Source organism: Ruditapes philippinarum, unplaced genomic scaffold, assembly GCF_026571515.1.
Source record: "Ruditapes philippinarum isolate M1 unplaced genomic scaffold, ASM2657151v2 ctg5649_1_1_1_1, whole genome shotgun sequence".
NCBI classification, from domain to species: domain Eukaryota; kingdom Metazoa; phylum Mollusca; class Bivalvia; order Venerida; family Veneridae; genus Ruditapes; species Ruditapes philippinarum.
This window is the reverse complement of record NW_026853286.1, coordinates 47,477-68,286: the sequence shown is the minus strand read 5'-3', so window position 1 is coordinate 68,286 and position 20,810 is coordinate 47,477. Positions and strand designations below refer to the sequence as shown.

General features: G+C 31.6%; 1 protein-coding gene across 1 annotated transcript; it reads left to right on the top strand.

Annotated features, from left to right (window-relative positions):
• Window positions 1-916: 916 nt before the first annotated feature.
• Window positions 917-20,719, top strand: LOC132736396 (uncharacterized). The gene is made up of 3 exons (XM_060723522.1): window positions 917-991; window positions 19,612-19,882; window positions 20,487-20,719. Exons 1-3 carry the CDS (start codon window positions 917-919, stop codon window positions 20,699-20,701), a joined length of 561 nt encoding a protein of 186 aa, XP_060579505.1. The 3' UTR covers window positions 20,702-20,719.
• The last annotated feature ends 91 nt before the right edge of the window (window positions 20,720-20,810 follow it).

The following is a 20,810-nucleotide window of genomic DNA, read 5'->3' as shown; positions in this document are numbered from 1 at the left end:
TCTCATGGTATATGTTTTTTCTCTCTTTTATCTTTTCCTTTTTCTGTTTTTTTTTTTTTTTTTTTTTTTTTGTTATTTTTTTATTTTCTTGTTTAAGGTCCATGTGTTTCTCTCTCTTTTTTTCTTTTCCTTTTTATTTTTTTTTATTTTTTATTTTCTTGTTTAGGTCCAAGATTTTATGTTACATGAACTCCCTCTATATTATTATTATAAGTAGTAGTATAATCTCGATTTTTTTTTTAATGTAAAAATCTATAAAAATGTGTTAGTTTACGCACAATGCAATTATTCCCTGCGGACCGAAGCCCGCAGGGTATTGGTACGCGTTTTATTTTTGAGGCATGGAGGAGCACGTGACCTGTTTTCGGTACATGGAGGAGCATGTGATCTGTACACCGTACATGATTGGTTAATTGACCTTTTCGAAAACCTAGCTAAATACCGTTTGCCCGGTAGGTTACGGATTTACCTCTAGGGTCAATTAGTCCGAATTACACCTAATTAAGAACATAAAACTATTACGTGATATTTCTAATATACTATAATTATTTTACCATTTAAGGTGAAAATACTGGCATGATGTATTTGAAAATTATCAATGTTTCTTTAATATCTACATGTGTATCTCAAATTTTACAGTGAAAATCTACAAAATTAAAACATTCTTAGTGGCAGCTGCCATAATAAAAAGTGATATTTTCTGCGTACACGTGTGTGTTTTCCCTTTTTTACATGGAATTATTCATACAATGGTATGTAATCATTTTCTTAAAAAGAAATAATTGTTTTATTTTCGACTTTCTCCGGTCTCTGGTCTTCAACGTTCACAAGTCTCCAAAGACCTTATTATTGTCAACAAATGTTTATTTTCCCCCAAACAATGTTGAAAATAGTTATATGAAATATATCATTAAAAATGTTACCTGCAGGAAACGGTCTCGTGGTATGGTTATGTCTCCAAAGACCGTTGGTTGTAGGAGACCGTCGATTAGTAGGTTACTATACGAATCGACGGTCTCGTGTTATTAATTTATGTAGCCAGCCAATAAGCATTTTCTCTAAGACGATAGTTTATTTGTGTCAATTTTTTTGATGATTTGTAAAAAAAGCAAATAAGATATTCCTTAAAAAAATGATATAATATAATTAATATGATTTATTTTGATGACTCAATTAATTGATAGATCATTGTTATTTTTCCAGATTTCCCCTTTTTGTATTTATGAGTGTTTTTTATTTGTATTTTTTTAAAATATCAACTTCATCGATAATATTATCACTTGTATAAGTAATAATAGTATACTCAGAATTATTTAAACAGAAAAAAATGTTAATTTGTAAGTTTGCACACAATTGTCTAAGACCGCCGAAGACCGTCAACAGGGAGAGACCGTCGATTATAGTCTACAGTGGTTTGATATATCGACGGTCTCGTGGAGACCGTCGATTAGTAGGTTACTACACAAATCGACGGTCTCGTGATTATACATGAATTTAATGGATATTATATAGTTATTAATTAATTTAGCCGGTCAATAAGCAAAACCATGTTTTTTCTCTCTTTATTCTTTTCCTTTTTCTTTTTGGTTTAAACATATTTATTTAAGCTCGATTGCGAAACAAGTTCTTGCAACTTATATTAATCACTTTCGAGTCCGCTTCCTGGAACCAACCAGTACTGGTGTCATATGGAGAAACATGGTCGTGACCCGAGTAGGGCTCGAACCCATGATCTCTGGGTTGAGAGGCAGACACCTTAACCACTAGGCCACCGCTCCCCTCTTTTTGTTCTTGTTTAAGGTCTAAGATTTTATGTTACATGAACTCCCTCTATATTATTATTATAAGAAGTAGTATAATCTCGATATTTTTAATTTAAAAATCTATAAAAATGTGTTAGTTTACGCACAATTGTATATATTCTAAAGACTCTCGAAGACCGTCAATGGAGAGAGACCGTCGATTAGTAGTTTCATAAATATCGACGGTCTCGTGGTATGGTTATGTCTCCAAAGACCGTTGATTGTAGGAGACCGTCGATTAGTAGGTTACTATACGAATCGACGGTCTCGTGTTATTAATTTATGTACATGAAACGATCATTAATAAATTTTTACTGGCTTAGAAAGGGCAGAGTTTAATTTATGGCTTAAGTTTATAAGTAACGTTGAATGTTTACTTTAAAAAATATATAAATATTGACAATACAGCTGAAATTCAAAATATGCACTTTACTTTTTTCATCGACAGTAAATTAGTGGAAGTACACATAAACAAACAACATCGCGTACGTAATTACAATTCCGCACGATCAAACACATACGGAAATAGCCGAAGGTTGTGGTAGTAATAAATATAACAAATATAAACTTACCACTTTTTAACAAATATATTAAATAATAATGCTTATAATACAAATGTCTGAGAGCGGATTGCCACTTTGAGGACTAATGTTTGAAATGTTCGTGCTATGTATATGATTGAGGAAATAGCAGAGGTAACATATGTTACCAACTGCCCCACAAACATATGCATGGCGATGGACAGGCACGCTGGTATGGCACAAAACCTTGTTAGCTTTTGCACAATATACTTCAGAAATAAACAAAAATACTTCTTTAGAAAGGTCAAACATTAGTTTATCGTTTAAATAATAGTTTTAGAGCATGCAAAATGTTTGTCATCTGAAGAAAATAGCGCTAAATGTAAAATGTTATAAAAGTAGCAAAATGTAAAAAGGTAATATTTTGAATTCCATACAAAATACGAAATACTAAGACACTATAAAAAAGGAGCCGATGAAGACGACAGGTCAGGTAATTGGCGAAAGAGTGACATGTTGGAAACTATAAAAGTGTGGGGAAAATGTCATGATTCTGAAATATATAAATGAAAACATTTCTGGTGCATAATGGGCTTTTAAGCATGTTTATTTTCAGCATTGATAATCAAATTACATTTGAATCAAATGTGTCACAAGAATTATTACTTTCATCTTCATTTATAACATTCAACAATAATATCAATAAACCAAATAAACATTAAATTGAATATGTACTGTATATTTGTGTATATGTTTATTACGAGAAACTATGTAATTTTAGTCAAAATGTTCTTTTTCTTCTTCTTTATTATTTTTATATGTAATATAATGTGATATTTATGTATATGTTTATTACAATTCTTAAATAACTGATCTTTTGAAGTATTTAACTAATCCGGAGAGACAGTATATGTATCATGTGTTATTTATAAAATACTTTTTTGTGCAAATTGTCTAATAAACATAAGACCTTTCAGGAAATAGTATTGATATTTTGCCATGCAATATTCGATCTGTATACATAATTCTTTGCTATTAACATTATTCCATAATTGATTGCATAAATGTCTACAATGTTCATGTTGTATTTTCACTTATGTACTTTGCCAGAGAAAGGATCGATCCTTTGATCCACTGATTTACGTGACTTGGTCAGTTAGAACATTAGACAAAATACGGTACCGATGTTTTCGCAAAACTGTAACGTTATGCCACTAATGTTGCTTATATATTTTTGTATAAATAAAATTTTGATGCTTTTAATGGATTTACTGAATAGTATTATTCAATGTATAGGTGTATTATGGTATTTTAAAAATGTAAAAAATATCTGCATTCATGTATTAATGACGCATTTTGCAAAGATCGTGTTATATTTTGTTGACTTCAATGAACATCTTAGTGTTTGAAATTATTTTTTGCCCGATAGTATTGCAGAATTTCAAATGAATCATAACACATTTACTTTGGTAAATCGGCCAACTGTTAATCAGTCTAGTAAATCGACTGTTCATAAAAATTATTTTAAACACTCAGCCGGTTAAAATTCATAAGTACGTATTTACAAAATTAAATTGGTCGCGCGGCTGTGCCGCTCCTGAACATTCAATTTTGTAAATACGTACTTGTAAACTTTAACCTATACCTAAACTGACAAAATATCATCATATCTAAAAATTCAAATAGAGATTATATGTAGAAAAATATATGATTATGTTAGGATCCTTAGATTTTGAAATTGAGTAGCGAAACAAAAACAGAAAATTATGTTAGTGACAATGAAATCTTAAATCATTTTTCGGGTTTTATGTGCGAAAAGCATTGTGTTATAGCCAGGATAAATGTTTCGTACCTGCAACAGAAGATATTATTTCCATTTGTAGATAATTATTGACTTTTGTTTATAAACTAACTTTCTCGATCTATCATTACATTTGATACCTGAATAAATATACCGATTTGTAGCTTTAAATTGACAGAAAATTAAAATACTTTCAATTAATGCACCATTGTCTTAGAAAGGAAAATGGTGGATTTCGCAGGCATCTTAGCGTGAAACTGATAACGATCGCTGATTAGCTTATCTCTGTGACCCCTGCCAGCTTGATTGACAGGCGGCGTAATGTTTATTTTCTTCACATTAGCTGGTATTAACAGATTTTTAAAACCAAAATTGTGCTATTAAGAAATCGATTCTAATAAATTTCTGAAATATTTTTTTTGTAGTTTGTTTAACTTTTCTTGTGCAAAATTGCAAAATTTATTATAAACTATTCTCTCACTTTTTTACATTATTCCATAAATTGATTGCATAAATGTGTATTATGTTTTATTTTCACTTATGTACTTCGTAATTTGAAATTTATTAGCTGGTTTAATTTTATTTACATTGCCTTTAATTGTGTGTTTTTTTGTTTATATTTGCATTTTGTATATTTCGTAAACCATTAATTTTGCCTTTTCCATTTGTCAGTTCAACAGGTCATTTGTCAATTCAACAGATTTGATTATTTTAAACATCGTTTTTCTTTGCATTAAGGAAAAAATAGGCTTTTTATGTTTTTATATTTTTATTTCCAGACAGAAGTTGACGATTTTTTTCCCATTCTAATAAATTTCTTTAATTATATTTTTGTTACTTTTCTAACTTTTCATGTGCAATTATTTTTGAAATACATTATCTCACATTTTTTATTTTAATAAAGTTAGGTTGGGCCACGAGAGAGTTCCTCCTCGTGGTGTGGGGTGGATATTACATTTCGCAAACAGTCAAATCCGTTATTTATTTTATTTACATCTACCCATTGGCGAAATGTAATAACTGAACGCTCTCAACAAATTATATTAAATTTTCCACGGAGAAAACCAAAAACATGTTTATGTTAACGATTATTTTATTTTTAGAAAAAAAAATGCTTATTGACCACATTTTACCTATTTCGAAATTCCAATTATGTAATAAATCTCGTATAATAACCTATTAATCGACGGTTCTAACGTCGACGGTCTTTTGTTGTGAATATTTTTACATATATTAAGTCAAACATGTATTTATTTCATTAAGACAATTAACTGATCATTGTTGAATTACAACTGAACAAACACAACATCTAAATTCTATAAATATATTAATAACCATTGAAAATTTCATTTTTTTATTACTCTATTTGTTTTTTAATCAAAAATACCCGTTAATCACTCTAAACTATTGATATAAATCACTGAAAAGTGTTATTGCCTATTGGTCATTCTGTCTAATTACGTATATAATCTGGAGACCGTCGATTTGTGTTACAACCTACTAATCGACGGTCTCCTACAATTAACGGTCTTCGACGGTCTTTGGAGACCGGGGACCGTCGAAGACCGGAGACCGTCAATTAGTATCCCCCGAATTGTCACGTACCTGAATTTGACTTGCCGTAATGTAAACAATGCGTGTTCATTTGTACTTTACTTCAAATTGTTTGTTTTAAACGTTTCTATTAAATGACCAAAAATGGTAAACTCGCGATGATATATTATTTACGGATAGTCAATTGTAATGGAATCTACGTAAACGGAAGCTCAATACGAATAATGGTCCGCATATTCTGGCTGCAAGAAAGTCGATCCACGTACGTCAGGCCGTTAAAATTATTTTTCTTATATTTTCTCAGATGACCAGTAGCATTTCGACAATAACTCAACCCATCCGTTGAAAAACAGAGCCATTCTTATATACATTGATAATACATGCATGAATAAAGTCTGGGATGTACTATAACGTATCGACGTATGTTCCAGATAAAGTGGAAGAAGTTATCACATGCTATTGCAACATTACACCAGTTGTACACTATGCACAAAAAGTAATAAAATATTACTTTGATTGATCTTATATAGAACAGTACATACAAAGTCAGTATCATCTAGCTTTAATGATGGTCATTTAGAATATCCAATATCATATTTGACGTACTTTCATACCCTGTGTTTTTCCATGGATTGGCATGTTTTGTACAGTCATTGATATACATGTACATACTACATACAGACTATGTGCAAACTCAACCAACACTATTTTAAACATCAATAGTAAAACTGCATTGGTTACTCATCTTGTAATTCAGCTATTCTACTTAATAATATTGTAGTCAATCAGGAGACTACGCACAGCAACCCACAAGCTTGTCCATTTATATCAACAAGGGCCGTCAATAGAAGTTGTTCTTTTTAACTTTTCTCAGAACTTGGTGGAATATGTTTGAATGAACTAAGGAATATTCATTTATATACATATGATCAAGTCTTGCATTTTTTATTGTTCCCATGAGGCCATATTTCATTTAAAATTCACAAGTTATGAGCCTTAGACAGTGACCTCATTAAGTTTCGGGGCGTCCGTGGCTGAGTGGTTAAGGCCGTTGACTTCAACCCACTTGCCCCTCACCGCTGTGGGTTCAAATCCCGACAGGAACTTTGGATTCTTTCGTGTGAGGGAGCTATCCAGCTAGCTTACTGAACGTCGGTGAGTTCTACTCAGGTGCCCATTCGTGCCTGAAATAATGCACGGAATGGCACCTGAGGTCTTCCTCCACCAGTAAATCTGGAACGTCGCGATATGACCTGTACTGTGTCGATGCGACGTAAAACCCAAAACAAACATACAGATTAATTTTGCAGGCAAAACTTTAACCTTTATTAAATCAGTTTAGAGGGTCATACTTCTGTCAAAATCCATGTTAGAGTTACTGGCCTTGGAAAGTGACCATTTTTATGATCCCAAAAAGTGTGCAAAGTCTTTTACACATGAAAGAATGCGGATTTCAAACCAAGGTGAAGTGCAAGCCATTAGTTGCACGAAAAACTTTAAGATGTTACACTGATGAAGAAATCCAGGTGTAAAGGATAGCCCCATTTTTCTTCAAATAGTTAAGCTAAAAATAATAACTGCACTGTAGATCATCAATGAATTTATTTCATACCTCTAAGTCTTGATTTTTCAAAACAATGTGTAACATGAAATTACAAATGCAATATTTTATTGATTTAACATACATGTATAACCACAGTCCTAAATATAATGTATCAAGGTTTGATCACATAAACATAACAAAAAAAAAAAAGAGTACATAAGTTGGCTGTAAGGTCACTCACAATCACAGTGATAAATTTGCAAATATTTCTCTTCCTATGAAGTTAACATCCTAAGTCATTTAAGTAACAATAGAATAACAGCAAGATCAAACTTGACGAACCCTAAATATATAATTATTATATATATATAGGTTAAGCTAGTTATTGAGTAGGCAATGCTTATAAATTTAATTTCAGGTTTTAAAGTACAATTTGTGTCTGCAGCACTGGTTTAATACATAACTTTCTGAGTCAAATACTCTGTCATATTGTTACTATGTTCAGTGAAATTCACATTGTTACATTGTACAATGTTTACTAAATATGCATTAAATCAAAGCAAGAGCCTACAGATTATTATCTTACTTTTGGTAAATCAATGGTAATAATTTAACAAATTCCTTTCAAATTTGATTTTATTTAAACCACAATAGTCATGTGACCAGCATTACTTCAAATATAATCAGAAGTAACTTAGACACTAAAGGTATATCAATTTTCATCTACTTGTACGCAAGTTAACAAAAACCTCCTTTTCTTTTAAACTATATCAGCAAGTATGCAAGCTAACTAATTAATAATTTCTCAAATAATGACAGAAAATCATTCACAAGAAAAAAAAACAAGAGGGCCATGCTGGCCCTGAAGACACTCACTTGTATATAGGCCCCAAGGGTGGGGCCAATTTTAACCCAGAGGCTTTTATTTGATCAAACTTGGTAGACACCCATTTGAAGATGTTTCAAGATAAATATCTAAGCTCTAGCTCTTAATTTTTTTTAAAGTTTTTACTATACACATTAAGGAAAAAACAATGACCCCCTTCTGGGCGGTGACAAAATAAGGGCGGGCCAATTTTGTCCCAAGGGCTTTTATTTGAAAAAAATTGGTAGACACTCACTAGAAGATATTTCATGCTTAGTATCTAAACTCTAGCTGGTTGGGTTCTTTAAAAGAAGATTTTTTAAGTTTTTACTATACACATATAAAGAAAATCAATGACCCCCTGGGGGGCCAATTTTTAACCCCAGGGCCCTTATTTGAACAAAAATGTTAGACATCCATTAGAAGATGTTTCATGCTAAATATCTTAGCTCTAACTCTGAAAGTTTTTAAAAAATATATTTTTTAAGTTTTTACTATAGATTATACATACAGAGAAAAACAATGACCCCCCCTGGGGCGTGGCCAAATTTGAACCAAGGGCTTTTATTTGAACAAATTTTGTAGACAACAATATCTAAGCTCTAGCTATTTGGGTTTTTAAGTAGAAGATTTTTTAAGTTTTTACCATATACAAATAAGAAAAATCAATGCCCCCCCCCCCGACGGGGCCAATTTTGACACCAGGGCATTTATTTGAACAAACTTTGTAAACACTGACTAGACGATGTTTCATGCCAAATATTTAAGCTCTAGCTCTTTCGTTTTTATTTAAAAAGATTTTTTAAGTTTTTTCTTTTGGTTACCATGGCAACCAGAGTTTTGCATGGAATTAAAATTTTTTGAACAATTTTTGAAGTTGACTATCAAAGGAACATTCCTGTGAAGTTTGGATGAAATTGGCTAAGCGGTTATGAGAAGATGTCGTTTAAAGTAAAAGTTTACTGACGACAGACGGATGTAAAGCGATCAAAAAAGCTCATCATGTCACTTTGTGACAGGTGAGCCAATCATATATATATAAATATTTTGACAATTGCCAAAAGAAGGCCGGAACAGTATCTGGTTTATGAGGCTAAAACTCAAAATAGGTCATATTATTTGGTTGTAATTTAGCATTATCCTTAGGACAGTGTAATTGGCTATTTTCATGCTTGATTGTAAATAAGCTATACCAGCTTATCAAAGAAAATGTTCATAATACATTTTGAAAATTTTAATGAAATTAGCATGAACCTGGAGGCATGCTGCTTAAGTCTTAGAACCCAAAATTTAAGAATGTCTTTAAATTGTTAGAGCCATTGACATTTTTCGACATAATGCCTACTAAAACTTTGATACCAGGCCAGCATTTAACGCTTACACTGCTGAAACCGAGTGATTAGCCTTTGTCAGCAGTATACAGCCAGGCTATTGAGACTGAATAGGCTCCACACTGTTGTCTCACTAACTTTAACTTTTCATCCTGATGTATAATGTACCCAAAATGATAATAAACACTTTAAAATATAAAAGCCAGACATGTCCATTCAGAAACTCTACAGACTAAGGGTTGATATAATTTTGCATCAATGCTTTCATTTTGCAAAATTCAAAAACAAATAGGTAACATCTAAAAGCATTTAAAGAAAGGCTGCAAGTCTTATTATGTTGTCATGAATGACAAATATCCCATAAATAATTTCATGTTAAAGCAAAACTGCAGGCCTCGACATTAGCGGTGGTCCGTTGGTCCGAGACCACTTGATTTTGGCAAGGACCACCTAATTTTAAAACCCACTGGTCCGTCGGACCACTTGAATTTTCTGTTTGATGCAAGGCTCATTTGGGAGAATGGCGATTTGGTCAAAAACATGTTATATAATTTTGTTTAAAATCTATGTCTGATGTACATGTATATGGTTCATTATTCTCTGATTAGTTAAAGAAGTTCTTAAGTCATCAATTACTTTCATTTTAAGTCGCTAAAATTTTCTTTATGCAAGTTAAAAGAGTTAAGAATTTGTGATATTAATTTAGCTATAAAATTCATTCAAATGGTGCTAGTAATTATGCATCGGCTGATAACCACGGCGGAACCATTAACATTTATGTTATGTTACATGTTAATCAACCGTGAGTATCCGATGATGGAAATTATATGATATTGGGTAAACTTAAATTTCAGATTCTTGAATAACGGCAGCAAACAAAAGGAACTGGAAAAAAATACATCTAGTAATTCTATGCTATTTATCTTTATTTTAACTGTTTAACGATAAGAGATCTGTTTCTTCTGTTTGTTTGTTTGTTTCATTTTACGCCTTTTTCAACAGTATTTCAGTCATATAGGCGGGTAGTTTCCTAACCATCGTTCCTGGAGAGTTACACCAGTACTAGACTACCTTCCTCCGCGCTAAACTACCAAAGCATCTCCCGGGGATCGAACCCACGCCAGAGAGGTAACTTGATTAGAAGTCATCGACTCTAACCCCTCGACCACGGAGGCGGTTTCTGTTTCTTCTAGAGTTAAAATTATTTTAATAGGTTAAAAATACCCAATGTCAAAAATGAATATCCACCAACAAGCAACAAGGAGGTTAAATTCTGTATTATAAAATCTGTGAGAAAAGTAAGATAAGTTATAGTAAATAATAACGTTGTCATTATTTAAATAATTTAGATATTTCCTTGTTTTCAAAGACAAGAATAAGATAATTTATTAGTTCCATTAAAAATGTTAATCTATAAAAGATGCTATGTTATTATCATGATTATAAGACGTACCACGTATCAGCAATGAATATTTGAATAACAGTAAGAAAATAACAGACACAAATGGTTTCACTATTCCCTAACTAGAGTTGAGGGTGAAATCACTTCAATATAAAAGTTAACATAAATAAGAGCTATGTTGTGTATTTTTGAATGAGATGAAAACAAACAAACAAATAACTCTACGATAGAATACCTACTGACTTGCTCTTCCTTTTCTGATAAGATGAAAAATATATATCTAAAAATATCTGTTTTCTTTAAAGGTTAATAATACATCTTTGTCATAAAGTATAAACATTTCTTTCTACATTTGCAGTAAAATGATATAATAATGATAACTGACCACCTGACTTCTGGAAGGACCACCTAACTTTCAAATCTAGTGGTCTGGCGTACCACCTGCTAAAAAAGTTAGTGTCAAGGCCTGAAAACTGTTAGTTCAGACATTACAAGTTGAATTAAAAAATCTAACTTAGGATCAGGAACCATATTCCTAAACAAAAATAATCATGCAGAATTTATGCAGCTTGTTCTATATGATATGATGCTAATGTGAAACAAATGTCCCCAGTTCAAATGCAATCATTTACAATGTAATTATAACATTTCCTGCAGATCTACATTTATTTAAGACTGTGAAAAAATTAAACATAACTCATTGTTAATTAATTAAAGGTGCTATCTCATTTAGGGTAAGCAACAGTAATAACATAGATACTGTAAATACCCTAAATATTCAAATTTATAAAGGGGATATCATTCACAAAATACTGGTGCCTGATGTGGGCAGAAAATGAAGTCAACAAAATTCAACTTGTTACATCCTTAATGCATTACACAATATCTCACACAGTAAATTTTCAAGTTTCAGAAACAGCTAATTTTAAAATTCATCAAAAATTACAAAATTGTAAAAGAAAAGATCTAAATTTCATGGAAAATGATGCCAGAATTTTAAACCTATGTACAGCCATTTGATGTGAGTGTTGATAGGAAAATAAAGATTCTGATTATATAACTGTTTAAAAATTTAAATTGCACATGCACATGTATTTCATATGACCAGTAAAAACAAATTTCTACAATTTCCATCATTACATCTTTTTGATAAAGGTCACAACTTGCAGCACCAATACATAAAAATTATGTAGTTTTCATGAATGTGTCACCATAAGGCTCAGTCGCCTTTCACAAAACTTAACATTTCGGGCAAAACCCGGGCAAAACCTTGACCTGAAATTACACATTATACTATAAAGTAATTAAAGCATTCCATGAGAAAGTGTTCCAAGTGGCAACACAACATAAACTTAAAGCAGGTTCTGTCTTATACGATGAAGCCATATGTACAAATATTGAAGTCTACCCTATTTAACATTTTTTGCATGTGAGACTGTAATGTATTGCTCTGATTGATATTATTTATCTTTGCTGTATAGTATGTCCATAATTTCCATTTAAAATAAAAAAACAAGGTCAAAATCCCTTTTCTATCTTTTTAAATGCAGTAAATCACATTTTAATCTTTGTTATAACATTTTCTTCCCATTCAAGAGTTTCAGACCCAGAACTTTGATACTGATTTCTTTTATGTTTTCTGCCTTGGGGTTAACTGTACTATTTAAAGGTTTTTTTATACATGTACTTAGTACACAATGTTTATTCGGCACAATCTGTTGGACTAGCTGTAGCTGTAAGTGCTAGCAAAGCTCTTCAACCCCTGTGAACACTGGATGAAACACATCTTTCTGTTTTTTTGTCATATACATGTACCCTAAAAAACAGAAATTATGACATTTATTCAATTCATGTATATAAGAATTGTACAGTATGAAAACATCATTTATACAGTAACAGTCCTGTTGTTTAAAGAAAATAACTAACTTTATGTTAATAAATGTCAAAATATAGTCAACCGTAATGTCAGAAGAGGATAACAAGTAAATGGTGTTGCTACAGAAATCTGTCAAAATGCAGAAACTTAGTTTAAACTTTATTTATTCAATAAATGCATAAACTTAAAATTTGAAATTAAATCATCTTCTAAAGTATCTCTTTTGAGCTACTGTTTAATTTATACTTTCAATACCCCATAAACACCTTACATTTGGGAATAGTGAAATCCCTCTAGCTATCATGGCAAAACTGATGAAGAAACTTTGTTTTTGAGGCAGCCTGTAATTATGTGACCTTAAACCCTCAATAAGACAGATATTTGTGCAATCTATCAAAAATATCCTTATTACTCCCACAGGTGAGCGTCGTGTGGCCATGACTTATACTATACCCCTGTTCAAAACCCTTAAACATCATCCAAACATCATAAGTATTGACAAAATAAATTTTATGAAAAAAATTATGACTCTAAAAATTATAATTTTTATAAAATTATAATAACACTGTATGAAATGATGGCTACTTAATTTTCTATATTCCAGTTTGAAATGATTATCTTCAAATTTATGACATATTCATAGTATAATAATTAAAAAGAAATTTTTCCATTCACTCATAGACAAATAACATTATGACAATATATATATATATATACACATGTACATCACAAAATTATTTTATGCTGATCAGTGATTTTCCCCAATATTTAAATAAAGGTTATTTCCCCAAGTCCAAAATAGGTATATTTTGATATATTTTCCCCTAAAAATGCTATTTCCCAGAAATGCACTGTGCACAGCCTTCTCCATAAGCATCATGATTGTCTTAACAGCAGCTGACTCAGGTACATGATACATGTACATCTTACTCACTGAAAGCTGTCCCTATATATGAGATAGTCTCGGCTATGTAGTAGTATGTACCATGCATGTTAAATTGAAATGAAAATTTTATAAAATGTGTGTGTAAATTAATTATTTTGTTCTCAGATGTAAGAATTTGATTTCAGGATTTCACCCTTTATAATCCTGCTACATTTAAAATAATTTTTCACTTCAGGAATCCACAGTGTTTAAACAAAAATCACTCTGTACAAACATGTACATGTACTGTGTCAATATTAACTTACAGTCAAACCTGTCTGTAGTGACCAGTAAAGGAATTGAGCTAAAAAAAGTTATGGACAGGTGACCACAACATCCAGGTTGATGTCACATGAATAAGTGTTATATGTATATTTATGTATAAAAAAATGTACTAAGTATGTATTTTTTTTGGCAAAATGATCAGCAGCTTGTACTTATTCATTATATTTTATTTATCACATATATTTATTTATTCATATTAAGATTTTATTTAGTTTTAAAGCAAGTAAATAAATGTCAAAGTTCAGAAATGTTCACTGTTCAGGAGAGAAAATGCGTGAGCAGATGGATAGGGGCAGCTATTGAAATATGTTTCAAAGGTCCCTGGTTCCAGTCCCGATCAGGTTGCAATTTTTTCTCAACCTGTGACATTTGTTGCAGTGAATGCATACTGGTTGAAGACCATCAACCGGACACTTAAAAATTGGAACATTTTTCCGTACAGATTTAATAATTTTTAACCTAGAGACCAAAAAATTTGACACAGTTCAGCTAGGTTCTTCTCCTAACTAATAAACTAGTTTGTTTATTTCTGATTGTATTGACACTTATATCTGAGGCTCGACAAGGAGTGTATCAAAATTACCTAAATTGTCTACACTACAGTACCATGTTTTCCGGCAGTTTGGTACATAAATTTTGCTTTAATTTAAATTTAAAACCGGGGGTTTTTGATTTGTAAATGAATACAATATGTCAGCAAAAAAATTCTGAGTTTGGGTTTATTCATTTCACTCTGCAAATGATTAAAAGCTGGTATTTTAGGTAAAGGCCCATTGCTTCTTGACCCCGGTTTAAATGTTAACATTTTTAAAAAATGGGACTTAAAATTTTACCATTTAGGGAGGTTGAAGAAAATTTTTCGTGTATTTAACTTTAAAAAGAAACATCCCAATTTTATTTTTTAAATAAAAAATTGAATGAAAACCACTAAACCAAAGAAAATACTAAATTAACCCATTTTCGGGGCCGGGGGGGTTTTGGTTGGTTGCCCCGGTTTTTTGGGGGTCCCCAAAAAAGTATTTTCCCAGAATTTAATTCCATTGCTCTGTTACATGAGAAAAACTTCAAGAGCTGAGGAGTACAATCATGTCTATCATGTTTCAGAACTGTTCCCAGTTGCACTGAGAAAATGTGAAAGCAGCTGGATATTTCAGTTGGTAGAGGGTCCAGGGTCAGACTGCTTTTTTCTCACTCTATGACATGTACAGATGATGTAGCACTACTCCACTAGTAACAATTAACAGATATTGTAAGACATGGGCACCTTTTTTGGGTGAATTTTCCTAATTTCTAGACATTTAATTAGATCTATTATGTCAAAATCATCAAATTTTTTAATTGGTCAATACAGTAGATTCTATCCATAATTGATAGACAGAAATTTTTAGAAAATATCAATGATACATCATTACTGTTTCTATCAATGAAATAAAATGTTGAGATAAAATTATACAAATTATCATGATAATACTGGACTGAGTTGACACCTGCCTAGTTGATGCAAAGCTTATTTAACAATATAAAGCTTTCAACAAATAGAAAATAAGATAGAAAGTAGTTCTGGCTTCCAAAACTTTATAAGCCGCTATTTAACATTTTTGTTTTTCATCTGATGCGACTTCCAAAACTTTATAAGCCGCTATTTAACATTTTTGTTTTTCATCTGATGCGGCATGTCATAGTATATAAACGGGACCTTAAGCTAGATAGAAAGAACAACAATGAATAAAGAAAACATACCATGACACAGTTGGTACTTCGTCAAACCACAATACAGATATTTTTCCTCTACGAATATCACCATTTTTCGCTGGAATCCTTAACTATGTTAAGTGGCAGAAATCTGTCGACAGTATCTACTAATTCCCAAACTTGTGGATCAGCATCAGTAAAATCCAAATTTCGGAGCACATTTAAGTACCCGTTTCCGGTAATCCCGGGACAAGGCGCTTGAATAAAAAAAAAATGCAAAACCCTTCCCTTTTTTACCCAAGGGGAAGAACTTAAACAGGCTAATTAAACTTTTAAACCCAAATTAAACAATAATAAAGGGAAAAAAATGAAAAAAAATCGGCGAAAAAAAGAATTTTTTCTTTTTTTTGGGGAATCATAAATTTCTGCAACCCGTTAGAGGTCCCCTGACAAAAACCCTTTAAAATTTTGTCACACGCCCATCTTTTAAACCCAATGAAAATGGGGGTACAAAAAAAAAAGGGGGTTTTTCCTGCGGGGGAACTTTTTTAAAATAATATAAAAAAGATTTTTAAATTTAATTTTTTTCAACATTTTTGGGGGGGAGGGGAATAAAAAAAACGTTTGATTCAGGAATAAGTTGACAATAATCGATCAATATAGAAGAAGGTCTTTGGAAACTGGTGACCGTTGATGACCGGAGAAGGTCGAACATAAAACAATTATTTCTTTTTAAGAAAATGATTAAATAGGCATACCATTTTATGAATAATTCCGAGCAAGAAAAATAAATAAAGTAAACACACAAGTTTACGCAGAAAATATCTCTATTTATTATGGCAGATGCCACTCGAATATTTTAATTTTGTAGATTTTCAGTATAAACAATTTATTGTTTGTAAAATTTGAGATACATATATTAAAGAAACAATGATAATTTTAAAATACATCATTCAAGTTCTTCCACCTTAAACGGTAAAATAATTATAGAAAATTAGAAATATCACGTAATTAAATAGTTTTTGGTTCTTAATTAGGTGTAATTTTGACTAATTCCCTAGAGGTAATTCCGTAACGTACCGACAAACGGTATTTAGCCAGGTTTTCGAAAAGGTCAATTAACCAATCGTGTACGGTTTACAGATCACATGCTCCTCCATGTACCGAAAACAGGTCACGTGCTCCTCCATGCCTCAAAAGTTAAACGCGTACCAATACCCTGCGGTCTCCAGACCGCAGGGAATAAAGTTTTTTCGGCGATTTGGAATTTGGAAAACTTTCATTGGTCGTTCAAAGTTCACTGTAAAGGTCAATATCATGAATGCAGCGGTCTGAAGTATTCAGTGAGCTGCGAAAGGAGCGTAGTGATTGCCTAATAAATAAGAGGTCTATGGTTCGTTCCCTAATGTTGATATCTTTTTAGGCCACTCTTTCTTAATTATTGCAACATATTTTAATAGAAATGGTCGAGGGCTTGCAATATAGTTCACACGGATACGAAGCAACTTAATTAGGATAGGAACACTTAATTAGTGTCTCGATTTGTAATTGAAATGATATCATTGAAACTGATTTTAATTCGATTGAATTTTACATATTAATTATTTGACAATGTTATTCTAAAAGAGTATAGACTTTACTAAAAATAAGTACAAAACGTATGAAAACAAAATGAACAGCATAAAAAACAATCATAACTTCAATAATGTTAAAAATATAAATAAGAAAAAAATAAAATAAATACATGTAAACATGGACGTACGGGGTCTCAATCTTGCAACACGTATTTACTCCATGCGCTATAATACTCAGTGAAATTATTTCATAGACATAAATTAAATTAAATCACATCTTACTGGGCATATCTCACGGAACTTACCGAAAATCGTTCGAAGATTAATATATTGTACAATAGCGCAAAAAGTCGATAAGTGGGAGGACCAAAAATATACGTCATGATAAGACTGCCTAAAAAAAGCTAAGCAAAATCAGGTATATATTGTCGCTTTTTTCTGAAGATAGTTTGCTGATAAAAATATTATACACAAGTAAATTTTAAACTGCCTGCGTTTATTAATGTTTGATCCTGAATCGTTATTTATTTGTTCCCTAGCGGTTTAACCGGAATGGACCATAGGTCCACCCTTCGTCCGTCCGGACAATTGTCTGTCCATCCGTACGGACTCAAGTGACATTAAAGGACGAATATCCGTTTTCATTCCGTACATAGTAGAAAATTGCTAATGGGATGTAAATAGGTAGCTTATGGAGTGAGAACGTCAGTCCGAGCTAACATATTTTGGATACATATGTGGCTAAAGGAGCAATATAGGTGCCTGTACATTTTCGTTGATGTCACTTATTCCGCAATCTTTTTTTGTGGGCTATTTTTAGCTCAATCTTTTTTTCGAAGAAAAAGATAGATGTACTATTATTGTCATGGCAATATTCTTTAGTATAGGATTTTCATGTATATCAAACTCAAATTGACATTGGGTCATGTTGAATAATTTAGATATGATATTGACCTTTAAATGACTTTGACCGACAAATGATAGAATTTTGCTTATATTTTCTTTACTTTGTCATTTTTATTAAAAGGATTTATACTTGGACGAAACAACAAATGTGGTAGGACAGATCTATTAATATCAAAAGAGGAAAAAATTAATCGTCTTTTCATTTATTTTTCTTATTAAAGATTTGTTTTAAAACAATTTTTTTTTTGCTTTAACCCATTACTTCATGAGCATTTTGTGAAAAATGGCTGTTTTCATTGAAAAGTCTCCCGTTACAAGTTCAAATTGCTATGATACTATATAGAGGATATTTGTTTAGTTCAGTGTAAGATCGGAATATAATTCACCGAGTGAGCACCAAAAGGTATATTTCACGAGTGGCGCAGCCACGAGTGAAATATGAACTTTTGGTGTTCACAAGGTGAAATATATTTCGATCTCACACTAAACTAAACAAATTTTCTTTTTATTATATGCAAAGAAACGTTTTAAAAAGACATTAAACCTAATACTGAATGAAAAGCGCGCCAAATAATAATACAACGTGACGTCATTTACGACGTCACGTCATTAAGTTGGTACCCAGTTCTGTGCACGCTGGTATTTTACTGAAACAACGTAAGGGGCTTAAATTCAAAACAGTGAAATTATCAAAGTGGTAATTTCACTGTTTCAAACGGTGAAATTACCAGTTTTATATCACTGATATATTTCTTTATTACATGCTTTTCGATGGTTTATAGAAATATATCAGTGATTTAAAACTGGTAATTTCACCGTTTGAAATATTGTAACAAATAAGTCTGCATCCGCGTCTAATTTCTCCATATTTATGTCTGAAATGAGATCATTTTTAAATAAAAATAATATAAAAGACTATGAACATTAAAAATATGTGACTGCTGGACACCGAATGTTTACATTTTGTTTTTATCAATTTCGCTAAAAGCAGCAGAGTTGATGGCTGACCACTCTACAAATAAAGGGAAGACTATATTTTGTTTAGATTTTGATACATAAAATGTTTTTGGGTTTGATTTAGTGGTAAATATCAACATCGTTCATAAATACCAACAAATAATGAACAATTTATCGACAATTTAACAAAAAGTATTCAATTTGCTGAACATGCAAATACTGCTCTCAAACCAGACATATTTAGCTTCACACAATTGTTTATTTTGTAAATTATGGAGAAATAAGTTGAAACATTACTTTGCGTGAACTCGAAGTATTTTTTACCTTTTCATTTTCGTTTTCGATGTTTTGAGGGGCTATGTTCAGTGAACGCTATCCAACTGTGATAAATAGGCAAAATACATTCGTCTTTTCACATGATAATATTTTATTTAATGTTAGATCCAATCACGCTCAAGATTATATTGTTTGATCTAAGATTATATTATAACTCTTATAACAATTTTATTTCAGAAACATATAATTTTATATATTACAACAAAATTATATAATAAATACACGGTTTTGGAAATTTTAGATTATTACTAGAGTGAATGTGATCGTTACTCTCATAAGACAGGCGGCACGGTTTTTCTGGAACGGAGAAAATCAAGCACATATTAGACAAGAAACAGGTTACAATGGGCATATTGAACGATATAGAAATACAGGACCATATGTCGAGAACAACAGTGATGCAGAAGGACGAGTTGTTTCCCTTAGACATGAAAATCGTGCACGCGGACGAGTAGTTGTTCTTAGAAATGAACATCATAACAGAATTATAGGACACAATGAACATTCTGAAGGTACTTTATACATATCACTTAGGTCACAGCTGTCACAACTGTGAAAGCTACATGCCTCCAGATGGGTCAGAATATTTCATTAAAATTAAATTAAACTTGAGAAAAATAGTAGAAAGATTCAAGTAATAATTTGCATGTTATTTGTGATTAATGACTACCTTTGCAGTATTTATCATCATATTTATCATGCGTGACTAAAGCAGCAAAGACTATTTTTGCATATTTTGACCTCTTTTTGATTATTAACGTGGATTGTAAGTTCACTTTGCAATGTCTCGGTCACTTCACTATAATCCCATTATATATTTCATCTTTAAATACATTTTTAAAAATTTCAGGTATCTGGATTCTTGGTGCATCTTGGTGCATCTGCATTAAAAGATTTTTAAACAACATAGCTTTTAATTCCGCTGTTTATTAATTATCATCGAATGTGTGTATTCAAATTCTGCTTTTAATTGTATTTTTCTGAATAATTAAAAAAAAACTTATTTTCATTTAGTATAAGTTGAAGAATGGCTTGTTTTGAGAATTTAAAATTTATATTTACTGCATAAAGTACACCCACTTGAAAAATTGACATTGACACCAACTTGTTTAATAGTCTTGTTGCAGAATCAAGTTAGAGCTTTACCATATAGATTGAGACAGCAACTTCCAGATGGACTTAAGTGCTCGAAGTGTATGCTTAATATCCGCGATGCCGTTATCAGAGACTGTGGACACTTTTTGTTATGCCAACGTTGCCTTGTTCGACTCGATCACTGTCAGAGGTGTGGGAGAAGAATCCGGGCATGGAATGAAGTTTCTTGGTTTTAGCTGTTTATTTACAAAGATCACCAAATTGACACATTTACTAACTTTGCTTGATGCTCTAAAGTATGTATTTTTAAAATAATTTTGATTTTAAGTTTTTTTTATAGTTTTT